General features: G+C 34.1%; 1 protein-coding gene across 1 annotated transcript in view; it reads left to right on the top strand.

Annotated features, from left to right (window-relative positions):
- The window catches only part of LOC139487411 (neuronal acetylcholine receptor subunit alpha-2-like), a 90,794-nt gene that overhangs the window by 40,955 nt on the left and 31,762 nt on the right, over positions 1-18,077 (top strand). Inside the window, exon 2 of the mRNA XM_071272164.1 lies at positions 3,674-3,888. Within this exon, the coding sequence (XP_071128265.1) occupies positions 3,674-3,888 (215 nt within the window). The remainder of the gene's footprint in view (positions 1-3,673; positions 3,889-18,077) is intronic.

Raw genomic sequence — 18,077 nt, 5'->3', positions numbered from 1 at the left:
AACATCTGACAATTCTTCGCGACATATGGATACAGAAAAAGGTGGCCGATACTTTTGATTACATTACAATAAGATTGAATTAGGGAAAATATTTTATATTCCGTCATAGACTTACATCTACATTAAATTGCATGTTATGCATTTTGTTTTGTAATACTATCTACATATGTATCATTTCTTAAGCACTAGTATAGTGTACTTTCTACACATGTAAATAATTTCTATAGATGTATTACTCTTTACAAACCTTTAGTATAATTTCTGCAGATGTATTACTCTTTACACACAATTAATATATTTTCTGCAGATGTTTTTACTGTCGTCAAGTATTTAACCGTTTTAACCTATTTTATATTGGTTTTAAATGCATTCTCATCATTTGATCAACTAGCACACAGTGAGACAAAATTAACCCTGTCTATCCTCTTGTTATTGAAAATTCAAGGTTCACTGTCATTGTTGTATTCTACATCAAAATTGATATTGAAAACCTTTTAGTGCTTTGATAACAAGTTGAAATACTGAAAGATTAATCTATGAGAGTTTATTGGAAACGTACAGTTTTATACTGTTACATTCAATGTTTGTTTTCGTTTGGAGATTTAAATTCCTGTCGTTGATGTACACTGAAACTTTCAGTTTTTAAGCTTATATTACTTTAATATTTCTTGCATTTAACAGGAGCATTACTTTAAAATGAAGATTTAATTGTGCTGTAAGAGCAGACATTTAACTTCGAGATGAAAACCGGTTAAAGACTCTGTCAAGTATGATCAATAACAAGTCGAGAAACTTATTCACCATTTTAGCGAAAGTAATTGAGGTATATGAATCAGATGAATTTTGCATTTTCGTTCCTCGCATTTCAATGAGCCGCCTTCATTATTTTGTAACATCAAAATCTTATGAAAAATGATATTGTCCAATTATAGAAGTAAATGATTCGAAAAGATCTAGAGAAAACAAGACAATTTAGAAGTAATAAATCGCTAATGGTATACGAAAGCCATATCGGCGTCATAATCGAGCTTCCCTAAAAAGCAATTTGAAGTGGTATAGTAAGAGTAATTGGCAGATTGTAAAGAAATAAATAGATTATAAGAACGTGGATACAGATCGGATCAGATTAACATTGGACAATAAAACACCATTTACCAAACTAAGAATCGATTCGCCGAAGTTTTATTGCATTCTGTCCGAATCGGTAAACGAAAGGCTATCAAATGTTTGCTGTACCAGGAAAATACATTTTATTACGTCGAAAGTTGTAAAGTTTGTAATTTGTTGAATATTTTACAAGGTTTCCATACATTTTGTTTTCTGTCTGAATAGACATTATCTTGGACGTTTGGATTCAGATATATAACTACGAAAAATGTATATTTAATTTATTATTCAAGTTTGTACTGATCATTGTAATCTTTTATAATACATTTACTTTGATTAACATCTCATAACTTTATATAATATATTGAATACAATATTTTGACAAATAATGAACAACTTATACAAGAATAGAGATACAAGGAAAATACAGAATTAATGAGTACCTTCTGAAGACAACATTAGTAAACACACTATTTCTCTTTAAATATAAAGAAACAAGACCAGGAATGCACTATCACAAAACAAAGACACTTCAAGGGAAATATACCAATCTTTACCATTAAGAAACAGCAATAGTGCAAAACAAACCATCAGCTCAATATTTCACAGTAAGTTGATCTCCTTCCCTTTTCATGAATGTAACATAACGACTAAAACTATTTACCGGGTTTGTAATAACATGAGCCGCACGACCGGTGCCACATTTGGAGCAGGATATGCTTACCCTTCCGCAGCACCTGAGATCATCCACAGTTTTTGGTGGGGTTCGTGTTGCTCAGTCTTTGGTTTTCTGTGTTATTTCTTTTTGCTGTTGTTTGTCTGTTTGTCTGTTTGTCTTTTTCATTTTTAGCCATGGCGTTGTCAGTTTGTTTTCGATTTGTGAGTTTTTACTGTTCCTCTGGTATATTTCTCCCTCTTTTAGAATCCCCATCTGGGATATAATGATCCTATTCTTATCATTACAAGATACCATCAGAGAAACATAGATATTACTCACTAAAATAAAAAAAAAGTCACTACATACATGGGGTTGTAGAACGAGATGGGACAATTAAACACACCAAGGCTGTTTCAACCTGCCAAAAAGAAGAAGAGTGTCCAGTGTAACAATGGAATATCCAAATCTTGGAACGGATAATATTGCGATGAATACTTGATTGTATTTAAAATAATTACCTTTGGGTCAAATTGATCAGTTCATTTAGAATATTTTTTATTTTTAATGGAAAAATATCATGTCAATACCGGTATTTGTTTACTCCTGTGTATGTAACTAAAACGCAATTGGACCTTCAAATATACAGAGCAGACCTAAGCTGAGCTTTGGTTGCGGCATGATTATTTACCAAATGACCCTGTTGAGCGTACGGCCTTAAATGTAGTTGAATGTATAATATCATTCTCTAAACAATTTCCATGTAGTATTTACGTCATACCACCACCTTATTATTTGCTCCTTTGTAAGCCAGTACGAACACAAAACACTTTTCGAGTAATTGAGTTTTGATTTTAATGTAAGAACTGGGCGTGTTATTTACTATATAATTTATTCCATTATTATTCTTTCGAAATGCTAATATCAACAATATTTACGCATTTATTTTAAAAGGAATCAAGCGACTGTTTGTCAGAATTCTAATAAATCATAACGAAAACAAATCTATTTAAGACGGTCCCCTTTTTTTTTTTAGAAATGTTATAACCTCTCTGTCTTGAACGATTTAAAACAAAATGAACAGATTTATATCTGGTTTTCTATTAGAGATTTATTGATTTAAAGATAAAATTAAGGGCATTTATAGCAGATTGTATGTCCCTTCTATGCAAATTCTTAACAACATATCTTAAATTTGAAGTATATTTCTCGATTTTCATACAACAAACCCAACATGCCAAAGTTGAAGGCTTAGTTTACTAAAGTCTGTGACATAAATAAAGGCAACAGTAGTATACCGGTGTTCAAAAGTCATAAATTTATGAGAAGAAAACAATCCGGGTTACAAACCAAAACCAAGGGAAACACATCAACAATAAGAGGAAAACAAAGGAGAGGAACAGCAGGAATACCGAAGTGCAACAAAATCAAACCCACATAACTTATTCACTGTACATTTACCGTATCTTCGAAAAGTTCTACCTAATTTAGTTTTTTTTCTACTTTGGGATTCAAGTCAATACTATTCATGTTATTTCTCAATAAAAAGTTTAACAATTCTGTCAAGATCGACATGTTTGAAAACCGAAATGTATGTCAAACTACAGATTTGTCTGGGTTTGTCCGACAAAATATAAGAAATTAAGAAAAAGTTTGATTCTCTTCATACGAAACCATTACAGCTACGCCAGATAACACTACATACCTTACACCCGACATTAGGGAATATATAATAATAAAACAGCATTTGTAATTATGACATATACATCAGATGACAATTTCACATAAAACACTTCATGAAAGGATGATTCTATTGCATTTGTAGATCGCATTGATGATAATTTAACACAACATATACAAAAAACAAGTCATGCAAGAATTAGTAATTTACAAAATTGTTATATTTTGTAGATTTGACAGCTGCATTAGATAACAATACATTCGCCTCGACAGAAAAACAGTTGATTAAAGCACTGCTGGACCGGTATGCCCAGTTTGGTAGAATAGGACGACCGGTAATGAAGACTGACGAGAGTATAGATGTAGAGTTTGGTATGTCACTTATACAGATACTCGATGTGGATGAAAAAAATCAAGTACTAGAAACAAATGTTTGGTTGACTTTCGTAAGTATATAGTAAACGTTTCAGTTTAGTTTAAGAAGAGATGAGAAATTGCATTAAGGTGAAAAAAATAGCAATCTAGGAATCTACTAAAAAGACAGACAACATGGAGAAGGATTAACACTGAACCCAATGAATATTACAATGATGACAGTACCATCCTCTGTCATCAGTACCCCTTCTCCCATCTCCCCAAAATAAAATGGAATACTTAATAAGCGTGAGGTTTGGCATGACATTAAACCAGGTTCAACCCACCATTTTTGTTTAAATGTCATGTACCTAGTCAGTTTCTATGTGTGTTGGCGTTTGTTTTTGTTGCACTACGGTGTTTCTGCAGTTCCTTTGTTTTCCTCTTATAGTTTATGTGTTTCCATTGGTTTGGTTTGTACCCCTGTTTTGTTCATTCTCAATCGATTGATGACTTTTGATCACTGATATACTATTGTTGCCTTTATTTCAAAGAAAATAATGATTTTGATTTAAGCCTAGAAAAACACGCCACTACATAAACTGATGTTCCAAAAATTTCCATATTAAACGAAATGCATTATTGTTATCACCTTGTAAACAGAGTAGAAATCAAAGGTAGGCACATATTGCTCAGTCTTAACTTAATGTCTTTTTTTACTCATTACTATTGTAGAAATGCATTTTACGATTTTGGTCGATACCTCTGCTCGTAGACTGTATATCACCAAGGGAATCATGAGCCCTGTAGTCAATACTTGAGTACTGACATAATGTATAACACACCTTTCTAAAATTGGTCGTATATACATTTTGAAATTATAAAGAAACTTCGGCCTGAACTCCCTCAAGCAAAGTCTGCTTTTAGATTGATTTGGCTATTTTAAAGTCCTTTTAGTCATATAGTTCCTCAAGTGGTTTGGTTCCTTGAACTTTTTAATTTCCAACTATTTGATGTTGAGCGGTCCTAAGGATAGTTAATTCAGAAAGGCGCTTCAGACGTATGCCATTAATTTCGTCTTGTTTTCATTTTCCGAAAGACTTCATACATGTAGGTGTTTTGCATGACTTGTACCAATCGCGCTGTTGATTATTAGAACAAGTCAGCGGTATTCACTGTGGTATACAAAATGCTTTGTCAAGGGATAGAACACTAAAACTGCATAAGAAACGATAAAAGACAATATATAAAACATTTAACTGAAACTCAAGTATGATGAAGACTAACAAAGAATACATTGAAGCAACAGTAGTGAACTGATGTTGGAATTTCATGTCCTACTATTTGTGATGATTCTTTATTTTTCATGTACTAAATTATTATTTTTTTTTATTATTATCTTCATGAAATGTTTTTTTAAGCGTATACCAAGGAATACTAAAACAAATATGTACCGTAAAATAATATTGCAAACTGTATTAATACTCAATCATGAACACTCATGTATGAAAAATACTTCCAAAGGAAATAATATAGTTTTCTTGTTATCAAAACATTTAACTGTAATATTGAAACAAAAATGCTTTTCTTACTGTAGTATTGTCTTTCCAATAATGTTTCATATTAATTTGCGAAACATTGGACATATATTTCCTGTGCTGCTTTCATGTTATAAAATTGATTTAAGGATACGACATTAAAATCTGTGAATATGCAGCTTGATGTTTCTAATTAGATATATCGAGCCATTCAGTCAAGTTCGGTTGAAAGGGTCACGCCCTGTGAATATGAAAGAACCTTTGCAACAACTTTTTGAAGCATCTGTATGTAGTCTGTTGCAATGCGAACTATATTAGCCCAATTTCCACTCAACTTATCAACACTAGATTAATTTTCAGCAATTATTTATTTTTTTACTGTTTTCAACAATATTACAGTTCCATGTATGAATTTTGAGATTTAAACAATATACTTGCTTATTTCTAATTAGATCCTAGTCTTATAGATGCCTAGAGGTACAACCCTAACCCTGTAGCTAGTTATTTTATAAAATAAGGAAATATTCAAACGTATTATTCAGAAATATTTTCGTCTACCTTATATATGCGATTTAAGACAATTTTAACAATTTGACCATATCATTGGCTTTTATCATTTTGATAACATTCTGACATTTGAAGTCACAGAATACCACAAAAATGTTTAATTTGCGTATTATGAATGAAATACCAATTTAAACTCGACTGGGAAAATGCAGTTGTCATAAAAGCATTTTTGTAACCATATATTTTTAGAATAAGTTGTTTTACATAGTTGTACATTAAAGAGACTGATGATAACCATTAATTGTATACTGAATTTATTTTGTGTTGGTAAACGACATCAGTATTAAATGGATTTCTCGATTGCACTTATAATTCATGGATTTTTATCGATTGCAAACAGCATTTTGTCAGTTTTAAGCCTTATTTTAGATAGAATCAAATGTTTCAAGCCGTTGAAGCAAGAAAACGCATCACACCATTACTAAAATTGTGCAAATATCAATTACAACGTAAAGGATCTTATAAATCTTATCAACGAGCGTATAACATTAAACATCTGACATTGATGAGCGGATTCTGTTTGAAATTGAAGCTTTTCAGTTACACGTCGTAAGGTTAAATGTATGTTAAACAAAAACATGTCATCGTAATGCCCGCGTCACACTGTCCCGATTTTTATATACGATGGACACCCGAATGCGAAAATTGTAGGTTCGTACGAAGTTGGTCCCGATCTCGTTAAAATACCAAAAAGTGACCGAAGCAAGTACGATAAATAACGATGTCTATACGATGGTGCCGAAATTATATACGATAGCAAGAGATGAAATTACGAAGGTTAACCGAAGACGGGTATTTAAGCTTCATATCTCAGCCGAAGCATACACGATGGATCACGAAGGCTACACGATGAATTACGAAGGCTACACGATGGATTACGATGATGGCGCGATGGCCATACGATGTCCAAAAGACGTCATGTACAGCTTACGATGCGGGAAATCGATCTTTTTGTCTAATTCTTATAAAACTTAGTTTATTATCACCTCGCCTACTACATGTAAGTTGCGTGTAGAAAAAATTGTTATGGACACTCTAGAACCAAAATGCTCAAAACTTGGTATGGTGTTACTCGTTTAGAATATCTTAAGCGCTATTGACTTTAAATTTCAAAGGTCAAGGTCACAGTGGCAGTTGTAATACAAGGCGATATCACCCTTGTGGACACTCTAAAACCAATATGCTTCGAAAGATTTTAACCACATTTGGTATATTGTTCCTCCTTGTAATGATCTGACATTTTTTACGTTCAAGGCCAAAGGGCAAGGTCATGCAGATGGACTTGTTTTTTTCTCATTGAAATAGCATAATACACAGGAAATTGGTTGCTCATTTTTTTACCTGCTGGTTCTAAAGACAATATTAAAGGTATTTCCAGTTACTGAATGTTTTGGTTGATTTCTAAAAAAATAGTTTATGTATCAAATATGCATATTCAATTTACCATTTTCTGCATGTGTCATATACAAATATAGTGTCCATATTTGTCCCCAATATGTTACATACGAGGGGATGCCACGCTCGGTATTGCCTTGTTTGAACTGTAAAATGTGTGCACTGGTCTGAATAATCACCCATAATTATGCCAATGTTTAATGATCTATCTTAAAGGTAAGGTAATAGGTTCGTTGATCCCTTTTATTCAAAAAGAGCTCTTTCCAGGAGAATATCATAATAATATAGACAAAGGGAAGGATGTGGGGAAAGCAACAAATGCGGCAAAATATGACATATAGAAAACAAATTGGTTATGGAGTAAACATTCGTGTGACAACAACTCAAACGATACATAAAAAATCAGAATAATGAAAAAATTTTGAATCCCTATATACGTGTACCTGCAGTGTTGGTGTACGAGGCGCGTTTATGATTTTCATTATGTTACTTGATATGAAAAATTGACAAAAAATAATATTTTACTTGTAAAAGTAAATCCTGAGCCTGTAACAGCTGCTCTTATTGTTCCATTTGAATTAATAGACACAACGCTGTCTTCTTTCTTGTTCTCAAAGAATCATATGATATGAGCTCAATGTTTTGTGAACGTCTTTCTTAACTGTCGTATTAGACTGACCAGTGCATATCGCGCATGGCACTTTAAATGTATTTTAGCGCGAAAATTAACTTACATTTAGCTGGATTTATTGCCGTCGTAGTTCCATCTTGTCGCCTTCGTACTTTTATTAGATGGCAACACGACGGGATCACGAGGTCTTTACGAAGTCGTGTTGCCATCGTAAGACTTTCGGGTAGCTTCGTGATTCATTCGTGTAGACATCGTAATGTCAAAACTGCCCGATGGAAACGATGGAAACACGAATGCAATACGATGTTCAAAGATGCATTCCCGGTGACATTAAGATGGTGAGGATGGTGATACGAACTCAATACGAACCCTCAACATCGGACGCACCGTCGGGGATTTTTTAACATGTTAAAAAATTTAGAACCGTTCCCGAAGTTGTCCCCGAAGGCTAGAAAAAGTGGCCGATGGTTCTACGATGGTTAAAGATGGCACTACGAATAGCCCGATCTGGATACGATCAGTCCCGATTTTGAAAATTTCCATAATCGTGTTGCCATCGGCGTAAAAATCGGGACAGTGTGACGCGGGCATAAAGCATACACGTGTCGAAAAAGAGACAGAATCAGTTCCGATCAAATTCGAACACAAATAACTAGTTTACACAGTGTGAAATTAACCAGACATACAATCTTAGCTAAACATTTTAGCCTGAATTATATATTCATAAACACAAGATATCATCAAACATATTACAAGGCAGTCGAAGTACAAACCCATTTTGTTTTATCAAAAGAGTGTTATTAAAATGTTTGCGTTTGTATCACTTTTATTCTTGTCAAACATCTTTCATCAAACAAATGAATAAGCATGTTTTTGCCCGCGTCACACTGTCCCGATTTTTACGCCGATGGCAACACTATTATGGAAAATTTCAAAATCGGGACTGATCGTATCCAGATCGGGCTATTCGTAGTGCCATCTTTAACCATCGTAGAACCATCGGCCACTTGTTCTAGCCTTCGGGGACAACTTCGGGAAGGGTTTTAAATTTTTTAACATGTTAAAAAATTCCCGAAGGTGCGTCCGATGTTGAGGGTTCGTATTGAGTTCGTATCACCATCCTAACCATCGTAATGTCACCGGGAATGCATCTTTGAACATCGTATATCATTCGTGTTTCCATCGTTTCCATCGGGCAGTTTTGACATTTCGATGTCTACTAGAATGAATCACGAAGCTACCCGAAGGTCTTACGATGGCAACACGACTTCGTGAAGACCTCGTAATCCCGTCGTGTTGCCATCGAATAAAAGTACGAAGGCGACAAGATGGAACTACGACGGCAATAAATCCAGCTAAATGTAAGTTAATTTTCGCGCTAAAATACATTTAAAGTGCCATGCGCGATATGCACTGGTCAGTCTTATCCGACAGTTAAGAAAGACGTTCACAAAACATGGAGCTCATATCATATGCTTCTATGAGAACAAGAAAGGCGACAGCGTTGTTTCTATTAATTCAAATGGAACAAGAAGAGCAGCTATTACAGGCTCAGGATTTACTTTTACAAGTAAAATATTATTTTTTTGTCAATTTTTCATATCAAGTAACATAATAAAAATCATAAACGCGCCTCGTACACCAACACTGCAGGTACACGTATATAGGGAAACCAACTTTTTCTTCATTATTCTGTCGGATTTTTTTATGTGTCGTCTGAGTTGTTGTCACACGAATGTTTACTCCATAACCATTTTGTTTTCTTTATGTCATATTTTGCCGCATTTCTTGCTTTCCCCACATCCTTCCTTTTGTCTATATTATTATGATATTCTCCTGGAAAGAGTTCTTTTTGAATAAAAGGGATCAACCTTTACCTTACCTTTAAGATAGATCAGTAAACATTGGCATAATTATGGGTGATTATTCAGACTAGTGCACACATTTTACAGTTCAAACGAGGCAATGCCGAGCGTGGCATCCCCTCGTATGTAACATATTGGGGACAAATATGGACACTATATTTGTATATGACACATGCAGAAAATGGTAAATTGAATATTTGATACATAAACTATTTTTTTAGAAATCAACCAAAACATTCAGTAACTGGATGCCTTCGGCATATAATTTAAAAGCATCGTAAGCTGTACACGACGTCTTTTAGACATCGTAAGGCCATCGCGCCATCATCGAAATCCATCGTGTAGCCTTCGTAATCCATCGTGTAGCCTTCGTGATCCAACGTGTAGGCTTCGGCTGAGATATGAAACTTAGATACCCGTCTTCGGTTAACCTTCGTATGTCCATCTTTTGCTATCGTATATAATTTCGGCCGTTATTCATCGTTCTTGCTTCGGTCACTTTTTGGTATTTTAACGAGATCGGGACCAACTTCGTACGAACTTACAATTTTCGCATTCGGGTATCCATCGTATATAAAAATCGGGACAGTGTGACGCGGGCATAATGGAATGTATATGTTGATAGGATTTTCAAAATGTTCTGTGTTTAACTATTTACATAAATTGTTTGAAATGTGATACTAAGCCCGTTAAGGGAAAGGTGTTATTGTCAGCTCTATAATTTGGTCTCCTGATGTGAAACTTCTGAATGAATTTATGAAGTTATGTCTTCCTTCTTTGGTAAATATTTCGTATGTTAGTTATCATTCCATTTTCTGAAGAAAGCAAGTCTTTAATGAAACTCCATGCATATGATAATAACCTGATATTTGGACAAAATAATTCAGGAAAAAACTTACTTAAAAATTAAAAGAACACATCATAAATGTTATTCGTCCGAAGAGATTTTTAGGATTTAATTTTTATTGTTCTGTTTACTTAATCATTAAGACACCTGCTATTGCTGATGTTATAGAATAAAAATATAGTTTTTAATGTCTGTTCTCTTAAATATTCCTCTCAAATTCTTTATCTAGTTGGACGTATCAGTACTACATTAAATGGCAAACGATTTGTAACTTTTTTAAAAGAGAGGCAACAAATACTTAGGGACATGCAAACACATAAGTCGAAAATAAACTGACAACGCAACGACATATTAAATCTTAGGGACATGCAAACACATAAGTCGAAAATAAACTGACAACGCAACGACATATTAAATCTTAGGGACATGCAAACACATAAGTCGAAAATAAACTGACAACGCAACGACATATTAAATCTTAGGGACATGCAAACACACAAGTCGAAAAATAAACTGACAACGCAACGACATATTAAATCTTAGGGACATGCAAACACATAAGTCGAAAATAAACTGACAACGCAACGACATATTAAATCTTAGGGACATACAAACACATCAGTCGAAAATAAACTGACAACGCAACGACATATTAAATCTTAGGGACATGCAAACACATAAGTCGAAAATAAACTGACAACGCAACGACATATTAAATCTTAGGGACATACAAACACATCAGTCGAAAATAAACTGACAACGCAACAACATATTAAATCTTAGGGACATGCAAACACATAAGTCGAAAATAAACTGACAACGCAACAACATATTAAATCTTAGGGACATGCAAACACATAAGTCGAAAATAAACTGACAACGCAACGACATATTAAATCTTAGGGACATGCAAACACATAAGTCGAAAATAAACTGACAACGCAACGACATATTAAATCTTAGGGACATGCAAACACATAAGTCGAAAAATAAACTGACAACGCAACGACATATTAAATCTTAGGGACATGCAAACACATAAGTCGAAAATAAACTGACAACGCAACGACATATTAAATCTTAGGGACATGCAAACACCCAAGTCGAAAAATAAACTGACAACGCAACGACATATTAAATCTTAGGGACATGCAAACACATAAGTCGAAAATAAACTGACAACGCAACGACATATTAAATCTTAGGGACATGCAAACACATAAGTCGAAAATAAACTGACAACGCAACGACATATTAAATCTTAGGGACATACAAACACATCAGTCGAAAATAAACTGACAACGCAACGACATATTAAATCTTAGGGACATGCAAACACATAAGTCGAAAATAAACTGACAACGCAACGACATATTAAATCTTAGGGACATGCAAACACATAAGTCGAAAATAAACTGACAACGCAACGACATATTAAATCTTAGGGACATGCAAACACATAAGTCGAAAATAAACTGACAACGCAACGACATATTAAATCTTAGGGACATGCAAACACATAAGTCGAAAATAAACTGACAACGCAACGACATATTAAATCTTAGGGACATGCAAACACATAAGTCGAAAATAAACTGACAACGCAACGACATATTAAATCTTAGGGACATGCAAACACATAAGTCGAAAATAAACTGACAACGCAACGACATATTAAATCTTAGGGACATACAAACACATCAGTCGAAAATAAACTGACAACGCAACAACATATTAAATCTTAGGGACATGCAAACACATAAGTCGAAAATAAACTGACAACGCAACAACATATTAAATCTTAGGGACATGCAAACACATAAGTCGAAAATAAACTGACAACGCAACGACATATTAAATCTTAGGGACATGCAAACACATAAGTCGAAAATAAACTGACAACGCAACGACATATTAAATCTTAGGGACATGCAAACACATAAGTCGAAAAATAAACTGACAACGCAACGACATATTAAATCTTAGGGACATGCAAACACATAAGTCGAAAATAAACTGACAACGCAACGACATATTAAATCTTAGGGACATGCAAACACATAAGTCGAAAATAAACTGACAACGCAACGACATATTAAATCTTAGGGACATGCAAACACATAAGTCGAAAATAAACTGACAACGCAACGACATATTAAATCTTAGGGACATGCAAACACATAAGTCGAAAATAAACTGACAACGCAACGACATATTAAATCTTAGGGACATGCAAACACATAAGTCGAAAATAAACTGACAACGCAACGACATATTAAATCTTAGGGACATGCAAACACATAAGTCGAAAATAAACTGACAACGCAACGACATATTAAATCTTAGGGACATACAAACACATCAGTCGAAAATAAACTGACAACGCAACAACATATTAAATCTTAGGGACATGCAAACACATAAGTCGAAAATAAACTGACAACGCAACAACATATTAAATCTTAGGGACATGCAAACACATAAGTCGAAAATAAACTGACAACGCAACGACATATTAAATCTTAGGGACATGCAAACACATAAGTCGAAAATAAACTGACAACGCAACGACATATTAAATCTTAGGGACATGCAAACACATAAGTCGAAAAATAAACTGACAACGCAACGACATATTAAATCTTAGGGACATGCAAACACATAAGTCGAAAATAAACTGACAACGCAACGACATATTAAATCTTAGGGACATGCAAACACCCAAGTCGAAAAATAAACTGACAACGCAACGACATATTAAATCTTAGGGACATGCAAACACATAAGTCGAAAATAAACTGACAACGCAACGACATATTAAATCTTAGGGACATGCAAACACATAAGTCGAAAATAAACTGACAACGCAACGACATATTAAATCTTAGGGACATACAAACACATCAGTCGAAAATAAACTGACAACGCAACGACATATTAAATCTTAGGGACATGCAAACACATAAGTCGAAAATAAACTGACAACGCAACGACATATTAAATCTTAGGGACATGCAAACACATAAGTCGAAAATAAACTGACAACGCAACGACATATTAAATCTTAGGGACATGCAAACACATAAGTCGAAAATAAACTGACAACGCAACGACATATTAAATCTTAGGGACATGCAAACACATAAGTCGAAAATAAACTGACAACGCAACGACATATTAAATCTTAGGGACATGCAAACACATAAGTCGAAAATAAACTGACAACGCAACGACATATTAAATCTTAGGGACATGCAAACACATAAGTCGAAAATAAACTGACAACGCAACGACATATTAAATCTTAGGGACATGCAAACACATAAGTCGAAAATAAACTGACAACGCAACAACATATTAAATCTTAGGGACATGCAAACACATAAGTCGAAAATAAACTGACAACGCAACGACATATTAAATCTTAGGGACATGCAAACACATAAGTCGAAAATAAACTGACAACGCAACGACATATTAAATCTTAGGGACATGCAAACACATAAGTCGAAAATAAACTGACAACGCAACGACATATTAAATCTTAGGGACATGCAAACACATAAGTCGAAAATAAACTGACAACGCAACGACATATTAAATCTTAGGGACATGCAAACACATAAGTCGAAAATAAACTGACAACGCAACGACATATTAAATCTTAGGGACATGCAAACACATAAGTCGAAAATAAACTGACAACGCAACAACATATTAAATCTTAGGGACATGCAAACACATAAGTCGAAAATAAACTGACAACGCAACGACATATTAAATCTTAGGGACATGCAAACACATAAGTCGAAAATAAACTGACAACGCAACGACATATTAAATCTTAGGGACATGCAAACACATAAGTCGAAAATAAACTGACAACGCAACGACATATTAAATCTTAGGGACATGCAAACACATAAGTCGAAAAATAAACTGACAACGCAACGACATATTAAATCTTAGGGACATGCAAACACATAAGTCGAAAATAAACTGACAACGCAACGACATATTAAATCTTAGGGACATGCAAACACCCAAGTCGAAAAATAAACTGACAACGCAACGACATATTAAATCTTAGGGACATGCAAACACATAAGTCGAAAATAAACTGACAACGCAACGACATATTAAATCTTAGGGACATGCAAACACATAAGTCGAAAATAAACTGACAACGCAACGACATATTAAATCTTAGGGACATACAAACACATCAGTCGAAAATAAACTGACAACGCAACGACATATTAAATCTTAGGGACATGCAAACACATAAGTCGAAAATAAACTGACAACGCAACGACATATTAAATCTTAGGGACATGCAAACACATAAGTCGAAAATAAACTGACAACGCAACGACATATTAAATCTTAGGGACATGCAAACACATAAGTCGAAAATAAACTGACAACGCAACGACATATTAAATCTTAGGGACATGCAAACACATAAGTCGAAAATAAACTGACAACGCAACGACATATTAAATCTTAGGGACATGCAAACACATAAGTCGAAAATAAACTGACAACGCAACAACATATTAAATCTTAGGGACATGCAAACACATAAGTCGAAAATAAACTGACAACGCAACGACATATTAAATCTTAGGGACATGCAAACACATAAGTCGAAAATAAACTGACAACGCAACGACATATTAAATCTTAGGGACATGCAAACACATAAGTCGAAAATAAACTGACAACGCAACGACATATTAAATCTTAGGGACATGCAAACACATAAGTCGAAAATAAACTGACAACGCAACGACATATTAAATCTTAGGGACATGCAAACACATAAGTCGAAAATAAACTGACAACGCAACGACATATTAAATCTTAGGGACATGCAAACACATAAGTCGAAAATAAACTGACAACGCAACGACATATTAAATCTTAGGGACATGCAAACACATAAGTCGAAAATAAACTGACAACGCAACGACATATTAAATCTTAGGGACATGCAAACACATAAGTCGAAAATAAACTGACAACGCAACGACATATTAAATCTTAGGGACATGCAAACACATAAGTCGAAAATAAACTGACAACGCAACAACATATTAAATCTTAGGGACATGCAAACACATAAGTCGAAAATAAACTGACAACGCAACGACATATTAAATCTTAGGGACATGCAAACACATAAGTCGAAAATAAACTGACAACGCAACGACATATTAAATCTTAGGGACATGCAAACACATAAGTCGAAAATAAACTGACAACGCAACGACATATTAAATCTTAGGGACATGCAAACACATAAGTCGAAAAATAAACTGACAACGCAACGACATATTAAATCTTAGGGACATGCAAACACATAAGTCGAAAATAAACTGACAACGCAACGACATATTAAATCTTAGGGACATGCAAACACCCAAGTCGAAAAATAAACTGACAACGCAACGACATATTAAATCTTAGGGACATGCAAACACATAAGTCGAAAATAAACTGACAACGCAACGACATATTAAATCTTAGGGACATGCAAACACATAAGTCGAAAATAAACTGACAACGCAACGACATATTAAATCTTAGGGACATACAAACACATCAGTCGAAAATAAACTGACAACGCAACGACATATTAAATCTTAGGGACATGCAAACACATAAGTCGAAAATAAACTGACAACGCAACGACATATTAAATCTTAGGGACATGCAAACACATAAGTCGAAAATAAACTGACAACGCAACGACATATTAAATCTTAGGGACATGCAAACACATAAGTCGAAAATAAACTGACAACGCAACGACATATTAAATCTTAGGGACATGCAAACACATAAGTCGAAAATAAACTGACAACGCAACGACATATTAAATCTTAGGGACATGCAAACACATAAGTCGAAAATAAACTGACAACGCAACAACATATTAAATCTTAGGGACATGCAAACACATAAGTCGAAAATAAACTGACAACGCAACGACATATTAAATCTTAGGGACATGCAAACACATAAGTCGAAAATAAACTGACAACGCAACGACATATTAAATCTTAGGGACATGCAAACACATAAGTCGAAAATAAACTGACAACGCAACGACATATTAAATCTTAGGGACATGCAAACACATAAGTCGAAAATAAACTGACAACGCAACGACATATTAAATCTTAGGGACATGCAAACACATAAGTCGAAAATAAACTGACAACGCAACGACATATTAAATCTTAGGGACATGCAAACACATAAGTCGAAAATAAACTGACAACGCAACGACATATTTAATAGACACGAAAAAGACCAACAGACAAACAACAGTTTACAAAAACATTATATAGACTACAAACTGAGTAACACGAAACCTACTAACATTATATAGACTACAACCTGAGTAACACGAAACCTACTAACATTATATAGACTACAAACTGAGTAACACGAAACCTACTAACATTATATAGACTACAAACTGAGTAACACGAAACCTACTAACATTATATAGACTACAAACTGAGTAACACGAAACCTACTAACATTATATAGACTACAACCTGAGTAACACGAAACCTACTAACATTATATAGACTACAAACTGAGTAACACGAAACCTACTAACATTATATAGACTACAAACTGAGTAACACGAAACCTACTAACATTATATAGACTACAAACTGAGTAACACGAAACCTACTAACATTATATAGACTACAACCTGAGTAACACGAAACCTACTAACATTATATAGACTACAAACTGAGTAACACGAAACCTACTAACATTATATAGACTACAACCTGAGTAACACGAAACCTACTAACATTATATAGACTACAAACTGAGTAACACGAAACCTACTAACATTATATAGACTACAAACTGAGTAACACGAAACCTACTAACATTATATAGACTACAACCTGAGTAACACGAAACCTACTAACATTATATAGACTACAAACTGAGTAACACGAAACCTACTAACATTATATAGACTACAAACTGAGTAACACGAAACCTACTAACATTATATAGACTACAAACTGAGTAACACGAAACCTACTAACATTATATAGACTACAAACTGAGTAACACGAAACCTACTAACATTATATAGACTACAAACTGAGTAACACGAAACCTACTAACATTATATAGACTACAAACTGAGTAACACGAAACCTACTAACATTATATAGACTACAAACTGAGTAACACGAAACCTACTAACATTATATAGACTACAAACTGAGTAACACGAAACCTACTAACATTATATAGACTACAAACTGAGTAACACGAAACCTACTAACATTATATAGACTACAAACTGAGTAACACGAAACCTACTAACATTATATAGACTACAAACTGAGTAACACGAAACCTACTAACATTATATAGACTACAACCTGAG

Source organism: Mytilus edulis, chromosome 9 (assembly GCF_963676685.1).
Source record: "Mytilus edulis chromosome 9, xbMytEdul2.2, whole genome shotgun sequence".
Lineage (NCBI taxonomy): Eukaryota > Metazoa > Mollusca > Bivalvia > Mytilida > Mytilidae > Mytilus > Mytilus edulis.
This window is presented reverse-complemented; position numbering and strand designations above follow the sequence as displayed.